The sequence below is a fragment of the Rhinopithecus bieti genome, unplaced genomic scaffold (assembly GCF_001698545.2).
Source record: "Rhinopithecus bieti isolate Rb0 unplaced genomic scaffold, ASM169854v2 scaffold_47995, whole genome shotgun sequence".
Lineage (NCBI taxonomy): Eukaryota > Metazoa > Chordata > Mammalia > Primates > Cercopithecidae > Rhinopithecus > Rhinopithecus bieti.
Window position 1 is genome coordinate 55,176 of NW_016819498.1, and position 16,714 is coordinate 71,889.

The following is a 16,714-nucleotide window of genomic DNA, read 5'->3' on the forward strand; positions in this document are numbered from 1 at the left end:
TTACATTTCCAATTATATGCTCTATGTTTTCATTCAACCTCCAGATACTGTTCAGAAGAAGTACCTTTAAAATTAAAGCAATAGGTCCAATCATTAATCTGAAAAAAGCAAACAAAAGTATAAAATGACCTAAACTCTGTAAACACAAGAACAATTGTATATATACTTAAATATAAGTTCTATCCTATGTTTCTGGACTTTTCAAATCTATTGTAGATCCATTCCTCTTTTAGGAATTCACCAAAGCACGCTTCAATAGCAAAAATTCTCAAAAGTCCTCCACAAAAGAAACATTATTCAGTATTATTTAATCCTGTACTTTCCAAACTTATTTAACAATACAACCCCTTTGATCCCATATAATATCTATTAACAATCTACAGAATTAGTATTCTACCAAAACACACTTTAGAAAATTCCTCTAAACCTCTTCCAATTATTCACATTGCCTTGTATTAGAAGGGGCAAGAGCAAATCCCAAAAGCCTTATAAAACGGCAGAGTGCTACAATATGGACCCTTTTCCAAAAAAAAACTATTTTTTTAAAGAATAAAATAAACACAAAATAAACTGGAGAAGCAAAGAGTTTTGTCAGCATGCCCTGAGCTTCTGGGAAAGTTATTAAAGAAGGTCTCAAATACATGTGCAAACTACAAAAACACAAGCAACTTCAACTTCAGGATTTTATATGACCTTCATTATTACATGTCACTAAGCACACAGTAAATACTTGAGCAAGGATAACCTCTCGTTAAAATATAAATTAGTATGTATTTCTCTTAACACTTCGACAAATTCTCTCTGTAGCCCTAATATCAAATTGAGAAAACTCTTCAAGTACCCGAGATTTAAACAAAAGTCTCTCTTGTTTAACATAAATCTCAAGAGTTAATTGTGACATAGAGAGACTGTATATTATATAAAAAATGAACAACATCAGATACTGAGAGGAGAGATTTAAAAAGATCCAATGTCTAGACCTTATTTTGAGGATTTGTACATTTTCTACCACTCTGCTCCTTGAAGTTCAAAACTGTGCAAAAAAACAGTGCTCACATATAAAAGAACAGTAAGGGAAAATTCAACAAGAAAACAAAATTTCTTTTAAACAAATAAAAATTGGCAAATATCTTCAGCATTTTAAGCTCAATTAGCAAACAAAATATCCAACCAACTTATCAGATGAATTATAACAGGCCAAATAGTGAGTTTTACTGAATGGCTTTTGACCATTAGCTGAAAACAAAATGAAGACATTCAGTTTTGTCAGATGTGCCCACACGACATGGGGCTAGAATGAACACAATGAATTCTGTGAAACTAATATAATAACAATGATTAGTATCAATTAGAAAACAGATAAAATCAGGTGAGCTAAGCCACAATTTACTTCTACGGCCATATATAAAAGGCATTCATATTTGCTCAGTCCTAAAACTTCTCAACTTCCCTCTCCCCTCCCCATTCCATTTGGAGGAATCTTTTCTTATATTTCCTCATTCGAGATTGATTACTCAATTACTCTTGAAAGATTGGCTTCATATCAATATACCTGCTAACTTTTAGCTCCAAAGGACAAAACTGCTTTTGTTGCAGGATCTGTACAGTAGTGGAGGAGACACCTTTCCATCATCCCTGGGAGTGATGAAAGGAGGTAAGGGTCATCCTCACAAAGAATACTTACCAAAATGTTTCAGAACACTGATAGTGAACTTAAAAGTTGAATTAGCTGAAAAAATAATGAAGAGAAAACTTAAAACCTGGGGCACTTTAGGAGGCCAAGGCAGGAGGATCACTTGACCTCCTAAGTTTGAGGCTGCAGTGAGCAATGACTGCACCACTGCACTCCAGCCTGGGCAACAGAGTGAAACTCTATCTCAAAACCACAACAACAATAATAACGAAAACCCAAAGCTGTTACCTATCAATTTCATCACCTTTTGGTATTAGTTGTACTATTTATAAAAGTAGATAAAAGTTTATTAGAATACAACAGGTCAATAGTGCAAGAAAGACCACAAATACTAAATTAATAGATTTCAGAGAAATACTAGAAAACATACAAATGAGAAAAGAAAGTCTTTTAGCCATTAACACCTGAAGTCAGATAGGCGTTAATTACAACAATCATACCAAATTAACACTATCATAACACACTGTTGCTATAAAATAAAATTTTAAATTTACATCATTCAACTTATCTATTACCAAATCCCTAAAATTAGAATATCAAATAATTAATTTTGGAAAATTGAGTCTTCTAAGTTACCTGATACCAGTATTGTGACCAAATTTGAACTCTTATTAATAACTGGTAAAAGTGATATAGGAAATTCATGTATGTCACATTAAGAAAAGTAAGAAGGGCTGGGTGTGGTGGCTCACACCTGTAATCCCACACTTTAAAAGCCAAGGCAGACAGATCACTTGAGGCCACGAGTTTGAGACCAGCCTGACCAATATGGCGAAACCCCGTCTCTACTAAAATACAAAATTAGCCAGGTGTGGTGGCATACATCTGTAATTCCAGCTACTCAGGAGGCTGAGGCATGAGAAACGCGTGAACCCAGAAGGCAGAGGTTGCAGTGAGCCAAGATCACGCCACTGCACTCCAGCCTGGGCCACAGAGCAAGAGACTCTGTCTCAAAAAAAAGAAAACAAAACAAAAAANGCAAATATCTTCAGCATTTTAAGCTCAATTAGCAAACAAAATATCCAACCAACTTATCAGATGAATTATAACAGGCCAAATAGTGAGTTTTACTGAATGGCTTTTGACCATTAGCTGAAAACAAAATGAAGACATTCAGTTTTGTCAGATGTGCCCACACGACATGGGGGCTAGAATGAACACAATGAATTCTGTGAAACTAATATAATAACAATGATTAGTATCAATTAGAAAAACAGATAAAATCAGGTGAGCTAAGCCACAATTTACTTCTACGGCCATATATAAAAGGCATTCATATTTGCTCAGTCCTAAAACTTCTCAACTTCCCTCTCCCCTCCCCATTCCATTTGGAGGAATCTTTTTCTTATATTTCCTCATTCGAGATTGATTACTCAATTACTCTTGAAAGATTGGCTTCATATCAATATACCTGCTAACTTTTTAGCTCCAAAGGACAAAAACTGCTTTTGTTGCAGGATCTGTACAGTAGTGGAGGAGACACCTTTCCATCATCCCTGGGAGTGATGAAAGGAGGTAAGGGTCATCCTCACAAAGAATACTTACCAAAAATGTTTCAGAACACTGATAGTGAACTTAAAAGTTGAATTAGCTGAAAAAATAATGAAGAGAAAACTTAAAACCTGGGGCACTTTAGGAGGCCAAGGCAGGAGGATCACTTGACCTCCTAAGTTTGAGGCTGCAGTGAGCAATGACTGCACCACTGCACTCCAGCCTGGGCAACAGAGTGAAACTCTATCTCAAAACCACAACAACAATAATAACGAAAACCCAAAGCTGTTACCTATCAATTTCATCACCTTTTGGTATTAGTTGTACTATTTATAAAAGTAGATAAAAGTTTATTAGAATACAACAGGTCAATAGTGCAAGAAAGACCACAAATACTAAATTAATAGATTTCAGAGAAATACTAGAAAACATACAAATGAGAAAAGAAAGTCTTTTAGCCATTAACACCTGAAGTCAGATAGGCGTTAATTACAACAATCATACCAAATTAACACTATCATAACACACTGTTGCTATAAAAATAAAAATTTTAAATTTACATCATTCAACTTATCTATTACCAAATCCCTAAAAATTAGAATATCAAATAATTAATTTTGGAAAATTGAGTCTTCTAAGTTACCTGATACCAGTATTGTGACCAAATTTGAACTCTTATTAATAACTGGTAAAAGTGATATAGGAAATTCATGTATGTCACATTAAGAAAAGTAAGAAGGGCTGGGTGTGGTGGCTCACACCTGTAATCCCACACTTTAAAAAGCCAAGGCAGACAGATCACTTGAGGCCACGAGTTTGAGACCAGCCTGACCAATATGGCGAAACCCCGTCTCTACTAAAAATACAAAAATTAGCCAGGTGTGGTGGCATACATCTGTAATTCCAGCTACTCAGGAGGCTGAGGCATGAGAAACGCGTGAACCCAGAAGGCAGAGGTTGCAGTGAGCCAAGATCACGCCACTGCACTCCAGCCTGGGCCACAGAGCAAGAGACTCTGTCTCAAAAAAAAAAAAAAAAAAAAGGAAAAAACAACATATGATAGCTATTTTAAAATGAAAATTACATTCAATTGTCCTTGCTTTATAATTGGTGACTCTAATTAATTTAATTAATTTTAGTCATGTGATTGTAGGCAACCCAAATTTTAAAATGCTTACTTATTGAAAGAAATAATCAAAACATATTTTCAGCTTCAATTTTTTTCCCTCAGACACTGGTTATATGACCCTCTTGACATACTAAAGCAAAACCTACTGGGAAAATGATCATTTTCTTGCCTAATTGGCAAAGCTTCATACGGAAACTCAAAATAAATGAGTCTCACATTACGCATACAGGAACTGTATAAGCAACCAGCCAGACATTAGATAATAAAAATGTAGTATTTAGTTTTAGAAATAATGAAAGGTTTTCCTTCACCTTTTAGGTAACTGGTCTAAAAAAACAAAGATTCTGCATTTTATCAAGATGATTTCCTGTGTTTCATGTTGTCTTTATTCTATCCCATTACTTATGAAAACTCTCTAATAAAGAACTAAGGTTTTTCTACAACTATATAACTTTCTGCATTTGCCTTCTGAAGCCATTTAATTATCACTCTAGTTGAGATAAGTGACAATATTTCACATTGACCTGCGATCCTACTTCGGTTAATTTTGAACCTTGATATTTTTGACAATATTCCCACAACCAAATTCTAAGTCTCTTTGTCCTTGAAGTTTGCTATGTTCTATTTTATAGAATAAGGTGTTGCCCAATTCTAGAATGAAAAATAAAAGACAAAGAGAATATACACTCCTAAAACAGATATTTTGATGTTTTGACTTTATTTTTTCAAGGCTAAAAATATAGCATTTTACAATGACTACTCACTGAAAATCGACCTAATAATATATTGGTTCAATTACAAGTCTCATATGAAAGAAAATACTTCATATGCCCTTTCGATAGCCACACACAAAAAAATTGTAATTATGCTTACATGGCCACTTCAAGGAGCAAAATTACTAAGAGATGCAAAAACAAAAACAAAGTTTGTTAACTCATGTCTGTGACCAAGGACTACTGTACACCATACTGCTTCCCCTTTACTTTTGTTTTTCTTTTTCTTCTTTGATCCAGGGAGAGACTAGGTCTCCTTTACATTTGGTTTATAGCAGTTTGATTTTTCTGACCATGCCTTTCTGTGAGTTTATCCTGTTTGGGTTTAACAGGCTTCTTAAATCTGTAAATTTATATCATTATCCAATAATAGGAAGTTTTTAGCAATTATTAATTTACATATTTTTTCTGTGCCCAATCTCCTCTCTTTCTGGATTTTAATGACATGAATGTTAGACCTGTTGGTATTGTCCCTTGGTTCCCGGAGGCTCTTGTTTTTTTCTTCAATCTTTTTTCTTTTCCATACTTCTGTGTGGATAACTTCTTTAATTTTTTTTTTAACTTTTAAATTTGTTAAACATTTGTAAATATTTATAAATTGCAAAAGCTAGTTGGCCAGAGAGGGACAGTTTGAAAGTATGAGTGGATGTTCCAAACAGGCAATACCCTAGAATGAGAGAACAAGACAGACACCTGTGCAAGGTGATCTGTATGTATATGGACATTGAGACCAAAGATCCTCTCACCCAAAAAACTAGGGATTTTTAAAGATAATAATTATAAATTACAAAGCGTTTCACAACTGTTAGTTCTTTTGATCCTCAAAATAATTTTCTAAAGCAAGCTTAAGTGTTATTACTATCCATATTTTAAAGATAACGGAATGTGATTTAGCAGAATGAAGTGAAATACCCGAAGTCACACAGCCACTATACATCTGTGACTCATCCAAGCCCAAGAATCATGCTCCATCCTTCTCCCTCCACAAGGCACTGAAGAAGACTAACATACAATAAATATGCCAATCTGATATAATTATTGATTCATTAATTCACAAATATATTTTGAATGCCTAATAGGAGTCAGATCCAGGGCAAATCCCTGCTCTCAAGGAGCTTACAGTCTAATGAAGAAGCAGATATGTAAACAGACAGACAAAATATTATGTCTTTAAAAAGGAGTCAAAAGGCAGCTTCTTTTGGTTTTTTGTTTTGTTTTGTTTTGTTTTGTTTTGTTTTGTTTTCTTTTTGAGACAGAGTCTTGCTCTGTTGCCCAGGCTGGAGTGCAGTGGCGCGATCTCGGCTCACTGCAAGCTCTGCCTCCCGGGTTCATGCCATTCTCCTGGCTCAGTCTCCCGAGTAGCTGGGACTACAGGAGCGTGCCGCCATGCCCGACTAACTTTTTGTATTTTTAGTAGAGACAGGGTTTCAGCATGTTAGCCAGAATGGTCTCGATCTCCTGACCTCGTGGTTTGCCCACCTCACCCTCCCAAAGTGCTGGGATTACATGCATGAGTCACCGTACCCGGCCAAAAGGCAGTTTCTTAATAGGATGTCTTCCCCAGCATTCTCAGCCCTGATTCTTATGCCCAATACTAGTTATTAAGAAAATATACTTCTAGTGTGAAGAAAAGTAATTCATCCATTCTCACAATCTGGTAAACATATCCAACCTCTTTTGCTCAGGTCCTGAGCTAACCAAACAACCTTCCATATTGTCTTTGGGAACACTGAGTTGTCCGTTCCGGAAAGAGGAAATAAATACTATAAGTAACCTGTTGCTGTTGACCCTGCCCAGGTCTTCTTTTGCTGTGAATAAATAATTGTTCGGGTCTAAAAGTAGCCGTGAGAGAGTTACTATGAGTCAATTCTCTATACCACCGCCATGCAGCGGAACTTTCTGTGATGATGTACTATTCGGTAGGGTAGCTAGCCACACATGATTCTGGAGCATTTGAAGGGTGGCTAGGGAAACTGAAGAAGTAATTTATAATGCTACTTAATTTTAATTAATTTAAATAGCCACATGTGGCTGGTGGCTACCAATCTGGGCAGCACAGCTCTACAGTCCTGCTACTCACAGTGTGGTCTGTGGATCAGCAGCATTGGCACCATCTTGTTAGCTTGTTAGAAATGCAGAATATGGCCTGGGCACGGTGGCTCACGCCTGTAATCCCAGCACTTCTGGGAGGCCGAAGCCGGCAGATCACTTGAGCTCAAGAGTTCGAGACCATCCTGGCTAACATGGTGAAACTCCTGTCTCTACTAAAACACAAAACAAAATTAGCCAGACGTGATGGCGGGCACCTGTAGTCCCAGCTACTCAGGAGGCTGAGGTGGGAGAAGGGTGTGAACCCAGGAAGCAGAGCTTGCAGTGAGCCAAGATCGCACCACTGCACTCCAACCTGGGCAACAGAGCAAGACTTCGTCTCAAAAAAAAAAAGAAAGAAAGAAAGAAATGCAGAGTATGCCGGGCACAGTGGCTCACACCTGTAATCCCAACACTTTTGAGAGGCTGAGGGGGGCAGATCACTTGAGCTTAAGAGTTCGAGACCAGCCTAGCCAACATGGTGAAACCCCATCTCTACTAAAATACAAAATTAGCCAGCTATGGTGGCACACACCTGTAATCCCAGCTATTTGGGAGGCTGACGCATGAGAAACGCGTAAACCCGGGAGGTGGTGGTTGCAGGGAGTTGAGATGGTGTCACTGCACTCCAGCCTGGGTGATAGAGTGAGACTCTTGTCTCAAAAAAAAAAAAAAGGAAGAAAGAAAAGAAAAGAAAGAAATGCAGAATATCAGGTCCCACCCTAGATCTACTGAGGTGGTTTGGATCTGTGTCCCCACCCAAATCTCATGATGAATTGTAATCCCCAGTGTTGAAGGTGGGGCTTGGTGGGAGATGACTGGATCATGGGGATGGGTTTAGCACCATTCCCCTCAGTAGTGTCCTCACAGTAGTGAGTTCTTGTGAGATCTGGTTGTTTAAAAGTATGTGGCACCTCCCACACTCACTCTCTTGCTCCTGCCGTGTAAGAAGTGGCCTGCTCTCACTTCACCTTCTGCCATGATTATGTTTCCTGAGGTGTCTCCAAAAGCTGAGCAGACACCAACATCATGGTTCCTGTACAACCTGTGGAACTGTGAGCCAATTAAACCTTTTCTTTATAAATTACCCAGTCTCAGGTATTTCTTTATAGCAATGCAAGAATGAACTAATACAGAAAATTGGGACTAAAGAGTAGGGCACTGCTATAAAGACACCTAAAATATGGAAGCAACTTGGGAACTGGGTAATGGGCAGAGGGTGGAAGAGTTTGGAGGGCTCAGAAGAAGACAGAAAGATGAGGGGAAGTTTGGAACTCCCTGGAGACTGGTTAAATGGTTGTCACCAAAGTGGTGATAGTGAATAATAGTAAAGGCTGGGCTGACAAGGTCTCAGATGGAAAAGCAGAGCTTACTGGGAACTAGGGCAAAGGTCACTTTTGTTATGCCTTAGCAAAGAACCTGGATGCATTGTGCCCCTGCTCTGGAGATCTGTAGAACTTTGAACTTGAGAGTGATAATTTAGGGTACCTGGTGGAAGAAACTTCGAAGCACCAAAGTGTTCAAGAGGTAGCCTGTCTGCTTGTAAGAACCTAGGCTCATATGCATCAGCAAAGAAATAACCTAATGTTGGAACTTACATTTAAAGGAGAAGCAGAGTATAAAAGTTTGGAAAAGTTGCAGCCTGGCAAATGGTAGAAAAGAAAAGCCTATTTTCAGGGAAGGAATTCAAGCAGACTTCGGAAATCCGCATTAAGTAAAAGGAGCCAAGTCCTAATAGCCAAAACCACCAGGGGTGGTGGAAGGCCTCAAAGGCATTTCAGAGACCTTCCCAGCAGCCTCACCCATCACAGGCCCAGAGGCCTAGGAGGACTGAATTGTTTCATGGGCCAGGCCCAGTGCCCCATTGCCCTCCACAGCCTTGGGACACTAGTCCCTGCATCCTAGCTGCTCCTGCCATGGCTCAAAGGGGCCCAGGTACAGCTCAGGCCACTGCTTCAGAGGGTGCAAGTCATAATGGTGGCTTCTACATGGTCATGGTGTTAAGCCTGTGGGTGCAGAGTGTAAGAGCTGAGGCTTGGGAGACTCTGTCTAGGTTTCACAGGATGTCTGAAAAGCCTAGATGCCCAGCACAAAGGGCCTTCTTTCTTTGTAATGATCTTGCCTCTACCCCATAAACATACCAGAAAGAGGAGAGAAGGAGAGAGCCTGGAACACTGAAATCTAAAGAAAGTTAGTATAAGATGTTTGGATGAAGGCTGGAGGTGGGAAGAGCATGTGTTTCTCAGGGATATTTGCAAAAAATAAAATGATGGCATTCATTTCCTTGATCACTACTGAGTATGAATAATGGGTCTATGGGAGTTCATTGTACCAATCTCTCTACTTTTATGTATGTTTAAAATTTCAAAATTAAAAAATAGCAATTTCAGAGATAATGTGTGAGACAGCTAGCCTCCAAGATGGCTCCCAATGATCCTCTCTTCCTCATATTTGTGCTTTTGTACAGTCTTTCCATATTAAATCAGGGCTTGTGTATGTGATCTGTGGAGATGACAGCCATAATTTCAAAGAACCAGGTCACTATGACTTCTGCCTTGTTCTCTCTTGGATCTCTTCCTCTGAGGGAATCAGCTACCATGCCATGAGGATATTCCAGCCGTCCTGTGGAGAGGCTTTTATAGAGAGAAACCGAGGTTTCCTGCCAACACCCAGACATATGAGTGATCCATGTCAGTAAGCCTCTGTGGAAGTTGATCCTCTGGCTCCTGTCAAGCTTGCTAATGACTGTAGCTTCAACTAATATTTAATGCAACTATAAGAGAAACGTCCAAGCCAGAACTGCCCACCAAGCTATTCCTGAATCTCTAACCAACAGAAACTCCAGAAGCTGCATGGTTGTGCCAGGCCAGCCTGCACACTCCAGCTGCCAGAGAGCATGTCTTATCCTGTGTTAATAATTTCTACTGGCTTACTTTTAAGTTAATTTACTCTTTCCTATATCTTTCATTCTGCTATGGAGTCCATGTAGTAACTTTTTTATTTCAGATTATTGTATTTTTTAGTTTTTTTTATAGTTTCTAATTCTCAGCTGAGAATTTCTACCTTTTCATTTTTTCCAGTATGTTAGCCTCATGAAGCACTGTTATAAGAGCTGCTTTCAAGTATCTGATATTTCTAACAACTGGACCATCTCAGCACTGGCATCTCTTAATTGCTTTTCAAACCATGAGATTTAGTCATGTTTTATCAGTTCTTTATATGTCAAATAATTTTAGGTTGTCTCCTGGACATTGTGAATTAACTTTCACATGCTATATAAATTCTGAGTCCTGGGTCTCGTTATAATCCTTTGAAGAACACTAGTTTTTTGGTTTGTTTATTTCAGCAAGCATATAACCTAGTTAGGTTCAAACTGCAATTTCTGTTTCACCTTATACAGTGGTTCCAATGTCAGTTCAGCTCTCAGAAGCCTCTGCTTTCCTGCTGTAAGCCTGGACCCATGAATGTGCCACTCAGAGTCTAGCCTGAGACTTTGATGATAGTTCAAATCTTACTTTCAACATTTTGGGTTGGCTGGGTGCCATGGCTCATGCCTGTATTATCAGCACTTTGAGAGGCCAAGGCAGGCAGATCACTTGAGCTCGGAGTTTAAGACCAGCCTAGGCAACACGGCAAACCCTGTGTCTACAAAAAATACAAAGAAAAAAAAAATCCAGGCATGGTGGCGTACAACTGTAGTCCCAGCTACTCAAGAGGCTGAGGCAGGATATCTACCTGAGTCCAGGAAAGTTAAGGCTGCAGTGAGTCATGATCATGTCACTGCACTCTGTCCTGGGCAACAGAATGAGATCCTGTCTCAAAAGCAAAACAAAATAAAAAACAATTTGGGTCTGTCTTGTGCATTTAAAGCTTGGGGTAAGTCGGGAATATGCAAATTCATATGCCGAATTAGGGTATCCGCTTCTCCAAGCTCTCTCTTCTCCAAGACTCCCCTACCATTCTCTGGCCCATAGGGTTCCATTTACCTGATTCCCCTGACCAGAAAAACAGGTTTTCTATTGTGTCTGTTTCAGCTTTCTCAGTAAGTTTAATAGGATCTGTTTAGTGCTCTCTATATTAAACAACTGGACAATTAATGTTACTGACTGATTTTAACTGCTGGTGCCACTGGTGCTACTCAGTTCCAGTTCAGGGTTGGCCCTCAGGGCAACACAGCAAAAGAAAAAGGAGGCCAGGCATAGTGGCTCATACCAACACTTTGGGAGGCCAAGGCGGGCAGATCACTTGAGGTCAGAAGTTTGAGACCAGCCTGGCCAACATGGTGAAACCCCATCTCTTTTAAAATACAAAAAGTAGCTGAGTGTGGTGGCACTTGCCTATAATCCCAGGTACTCGGGTGGCTGAGACAAGATAATCGCTTGGACCCAGGAGATGGAGGTTGCAGTGAGCCCAGATCATGTACTCCAGTCTGGGCAACACAGCGAGACTGTCTCCAAAAAAAAAAAAAAAAAAGGAAAAGGACACTGGAAAATTCGTTTTCATGTGGGTCTCTTCATCAGGTTACCACCCTCTTACTCTCTTTCATAATCTATCTGCTTTTGTCCCTTTGAGAGTCCTCAAGTAGTTTTGTTTTGAATTTTGACCACAGTTTTTTGTAGTCATTAGTGAAAGAGAAAGGGAGAGGGTGTAGTGGAATTACTCCACATAGGCTACACAGCATGTTAAGAACTTCTTAGCATCACTGAAGTTGATACAGAAAAAAATTCTACAGAGTAACTGAGACATAAAAAGCAAACCAAACTGTGGAGTTCCTTAAAAATACAACTTTGGAGTACTTGTGAAAGGAAAAGAAAAAAATCATTTATATCACTACTCAAGAATGAGATAATAGTTCATATTTGCAGTTATCCCAGACACAGCAGAAAAAAAACAGGAACCTTTCCTTCTATGAGTCTGTAAAAAATACAAAAAAATACATTAAAAACACTTCTTTGCCAAAGATAGCAGAAGATAGTGAGGAAAATGCCACTAAATACTATTTTCCCCATTAGGTTTTAAATTCTCAAAGGATAGTGTCTATGTTTCAGCTTCCTCAGTAAGTTTAACAGGATCTATTTAGTGCTCTCTACATAACAAAATGGTCAACTAGTGTTATTGACTGATTTTGTAGAAATCTAAGGAGAAAAAAGGGTCTGCCCCCCTAAAATTTCAACTAATCTTGGAAAATCTAAAAACCTATTTAAGATCTTTCCCACCTAATTTTATTTATCTGAACCTATAGATGGCATGAAACATACTGCCCAGCTCCCAAGGAATATCATTAATTTTAAGGTGTTTCAGGGTTAACAGTAGTACGACGTTATATGGCTTAATTCAAACTACACTTATAAGGTAATGAGGCATGAGCTTAGCTGCTGTGATCGTAAGGACCAAACACATTGTTCATCCAAAAGATAAGATGAAGGCCAAAAAAGACCACCATCATACTGAATACACACACACACGTACACATGCACATGCACACATGTGCGCAATCCAAAACTGTTATATTCTGGTCTAATAAGAAATGTTCAGCTCTGTAATGGAGTTAAGATTTGGGATAGAGAAGGGCAACTAAAAGTCATCAGTGCAACCTCACTGAAGGTCAACTGAAGTAATTACAGCTCTTCTGTTTAAAAAGACAAAACTTAATGGGGTACACAAGAAAATCCTATGAGATGATGAAAGTTATGCATAAAGTGGGTCCCAGATACTCAGATTAACCAAAACCCAAATATTCAAACTAAAATGTATAAGTTTAAGAGGCCGGGTGGGGTGGCTCACACCTATAATCCCATCACTTTGGGAGGCTGGAGGCAGACAGATCACTTGAGGCCAGGAGTTTGAGACCAACCTGGTGAAACCCTGTCTCTACTAAAATGGATAAGCTTAAACTTCAAACAAATATAGTGAACTACTAATTTTACATGGCAAATGTTAAGAGATAGTAAAGGCTGAAAAGCGTAGTAAATAATTTCTTGATAACTACTTAAACTAAATAGAGATCCATAATAGTGAATTCAAGAAGGCCAATACAATTTGAGGTATGCCGGCAACCTCTTCTGTGTCATTAAACACAACAGCATCTATCTTCACAACTTATTCCATTACTGAATGATCAGATATTACTCAATAGGCTTTTCTTACACATGGCTTTATTCTCAGTGTTTTAAAACCGTAGGAGTGTTATAGACAAAGTTACTGGCCAGACACTAACAAGGCAGCAGTAATTCTTCACTTAGTCTATTTCACATAATTATGACAGTTTAGAAAAATAATTGATTTGGGGGCTTTTAAAAACTTAACTATTCAGATTCACATCAAAAAATAATATACAGCCAGGCATGGTAGGTCACGCCTGTAATCCCAGCATTTTGGGAGGCCGAGGCAAGTGAACTGCTTGAGCCCAGGAGTTCAAGACCAGCCTGGGCAACATGGAGAAACCTCATCTCTACTAAAAATAAAAACATTCGCTGGGAGTGTTGGTGTATGCCTGTAGACCCAGCTACTCTGGAGGCTGAGGTAGAAGGATCACTTGAGCCTGGGATGTGGAGGATGCAGTGAGTCAAGATGGTGCCACTGCACTCCAGCCTGGGCCACAGAGTGAGACCCTGTCTCAAAAAAAAATTTTTTTTAAATGCTATGCACTAAATACATTAGAAACACAATAATTTCTATAAAACTAAAGTTTTATTTTTAGGCTCATATCTTATAAATTTGAAATGGTAAATGACCTGAAACAGTCACTGCCTTACTTGATAAAGTCCCATTTTAATTCTTGAATTGTTTTGAAGACCAAAATATCAGTGAATTTCTGCATCTACTTAAATTGTAAGTATTCCCTAAAATTGCTGCACTAAAAATGCAATCCAGATCCCAAGAAGGAAGGAAAACAATCTGATATTATCACCTCATTTGTGCTACAGCTTGACTGAAGCATCCGTTTTTTTCCTATTTGTGTTCCAAGCTAGCAATTTAGCACTAACAGAGATACTAAGTTTCACCGTGAAACAAAGTCACTTCAAAACATATCTCCATACAGCAAAAAAGAATAAAAATAAAAACATAGCAAATATACATACTCCTTTTGGAAAGCCATGCACACGGGAGAACTGAATCCAAAGACAAGGCACGCCTGGGCGTCTGGACTGTAGCCATTCCGGAGTAATATTTCTAGGCAATCTTCATGTCCCCCAAACACTGCTGAGTAAACAGGGCTTACTTTGTTTAGCCCAGTGTCACAGGCCCGGTTAGTAAGTGGTATTAATAAGTCCAAGATTCTATAAATACACAAATTCAGGAGAATTTAGTGTTTTTATAAGGGCATAAGTGTAGGCAACATTTCTAAAGCACAATTTTTTCAGAATTACCAACTGATTCATTTAAAGAAATATTTCTGTCTAGGGTGTACCTTCTACCAACAACGTTAAACTATTACATGTTATATATTTACTCTAAAATGTTACACTTATTATCACTTAATATAAAGGTCTTTAAATACATGTGAAACAAAATTAACATCCCTATATGTAAACAGAAAAGGTGCTCTTTTAATTTTATTACCTTACTGGCACCACCTTATTCCCCAAAATTCAAATTTTATGTTAGATATTTTAGGGTCTAATAAATTATTTTAAACATCATTCTTCTAAGTATAAACTGGCATCAAGAAAATGCACTATTTTCCTTCTTAAAGTACCAATTAGTTTTTCTTTTCCAATTAGTAAAAATTTTTAAAGATGATAATTGACATGAAATTAAGACTAATATTTTAATCAGGAAGAAATTATAATTTCTGCTAAAATATTCTATTATCTGGAAAAAAAAGTGAGCTCATGAAATATGGAGGCAGACTTATAAAGAAGCTGGTTCCCAGGAAGAGAAAGTTCTCAGAAAATAATTAAAACAAAAGTTCTTAGGTTATTTGTAAACTTACCTCTGGCAGTCAACTGGAAAGAAAAAAGGACTATTCCACCCTTCTAAAATTAAAAATAAAACTGTATAATAAAGCCAGGAAATTCCCTCTTTCTGGGAAAAGACAGGGCTACTCTTAAGTATTTTTATAACAGTAAATTTATCTTTGTAACTTTTCCTCATGTAATGTATGTCTAAGATAACATTTAAGTAGAACTTACATTCACAAAAAGGGCTACCTCTGAAGCAGGCTATAAAGAAAATCATCAGTGACAATGAGAATTCTCAAAATTGAGAACAAATGCCCAAGAGACTTTTGGTATCATTTAAAGCTCAGAGTATAATATCGAACACTTACGTTTAAACAAATGATCAAGAATTGGGGAAAATATCAAATTTTTAAACCTAAGCATTTTGTTAAAATAGTCTAATGTCTCTTAAATTTAATGTGTTTAATTTTTTAAAATAGGCTGGAAAAATTATACTCTCCCACAAGACATAAACATGCTTACAAATATTAATGAAATAGTAAGGTATTGTGTCACCTAGTGGCACAATGACCAAATCGCAGAATCTGTTTTCCTACTATGTAAACAAACTAAATTAAGTAATGAATATTTTACTATTACTTTTTAAATCAGATAATACTAACAACAGCTATAAAAAGTACTATTGTAGAATTATGGCTGTAAAGATTCTAAACATATATTTCTAAAAATTATTGACTACCAATTTAAGATAGACAGCCATCACCCTCTGTGGACCTAATGGTATTGCAGAAATTATGGCAAAAAAAAAGATAGACAGCCATATTCTCACAGGATATAGCTTCTAAGATTCCTGGAACCCCCATTTACTCTCTCTCCAACTTGAAGTTAGATCAAGAAAAGTTCAGTCAAAGGGTTTAAGACAGGGAGGACTACTTAGCATACACTTCAACAGGCATCACAAACTCAAAAGCTTTCTGGGGTCAAAGAGGTAACATGGATGGCCTCATCAGATTGATGCTGAAAAGATGCCTGGGATAAAACTAGGGAGGAGGAGGCGGTGGATACAGCCATTACCAGAGAAATCAATGGGAAGAGTCAATACCCTGAGAAAGTCCCTGAGCCTACCCAGTCTCTAGCAACTCTGCCTCACAATATCAAAGTACAAGACTAGTAAAAGCAAAAGACAGCATGAGGGACAGATTAGGGTAGATCTATTCACCCAGCAGATTGGTAAGGAAGAAAATTTTGCTTAGAGGTGAAGGGTCTAGCCCAGATTTATTCTTTATTAGCTTTTGATTAAGAGATGATGCTTATTTTTTGTTTTAACACTTACTTTGTATGGCCCATTTGTGCAGCTGCATGAATAGGTAACTGCCAATTGTCCTCATTACAGTAAAGATCAGGATCTGCCCCACTGGAGAGCAAAAGCTCCACACATTTTGTGTGTCCCTCTTGAGCAGCAATGAACAAGGGAGTAGCTTTGTCCAAGGCTTGACAATTGACATTTGCACCTAATACAAAATAAACCATTTAACAGATAATCCTCATATTAAAAAAAAAAAAAAAAAATCAACATAAATTTCAAAGGAACTACCACAAAAGGGTTTCACAGCACAATAAGCTTTTCCCTCATCAC

General features: G+C 37.9%; 1 protein-coding gene across 11 annotated transcripts in view; it reads right to left on the reverse strand.

Moving 5' to 3' along the window:
• Positions 1-16,714, reverse strand: part of LOC108519782 (probable G-protein coupled receptor 75) — a 211,715-nt gene that overhangs the window by 37,406 nt on the left and 157,595 nt on the right. For all 11 annotated transcript variants that reach the window (XM_017859020.1, XM_017859024.1, XM_017859023.1 and 8 more), the window contains 2 exons: positions 16,412-16,589; positions 14,257-14,454 (listed from right to left, as the gene is read on the reverse strand). In XM_017859020.1, the coding sequence (XP_017714509.1) occupies positions 14,257-14,454; positions 16,412-16,589 (376 nt within the window). The remainder of the gene's footprint in view (positions 1-14,256; positions 14,455-16,411; positions 16,590-16,714) is intronic.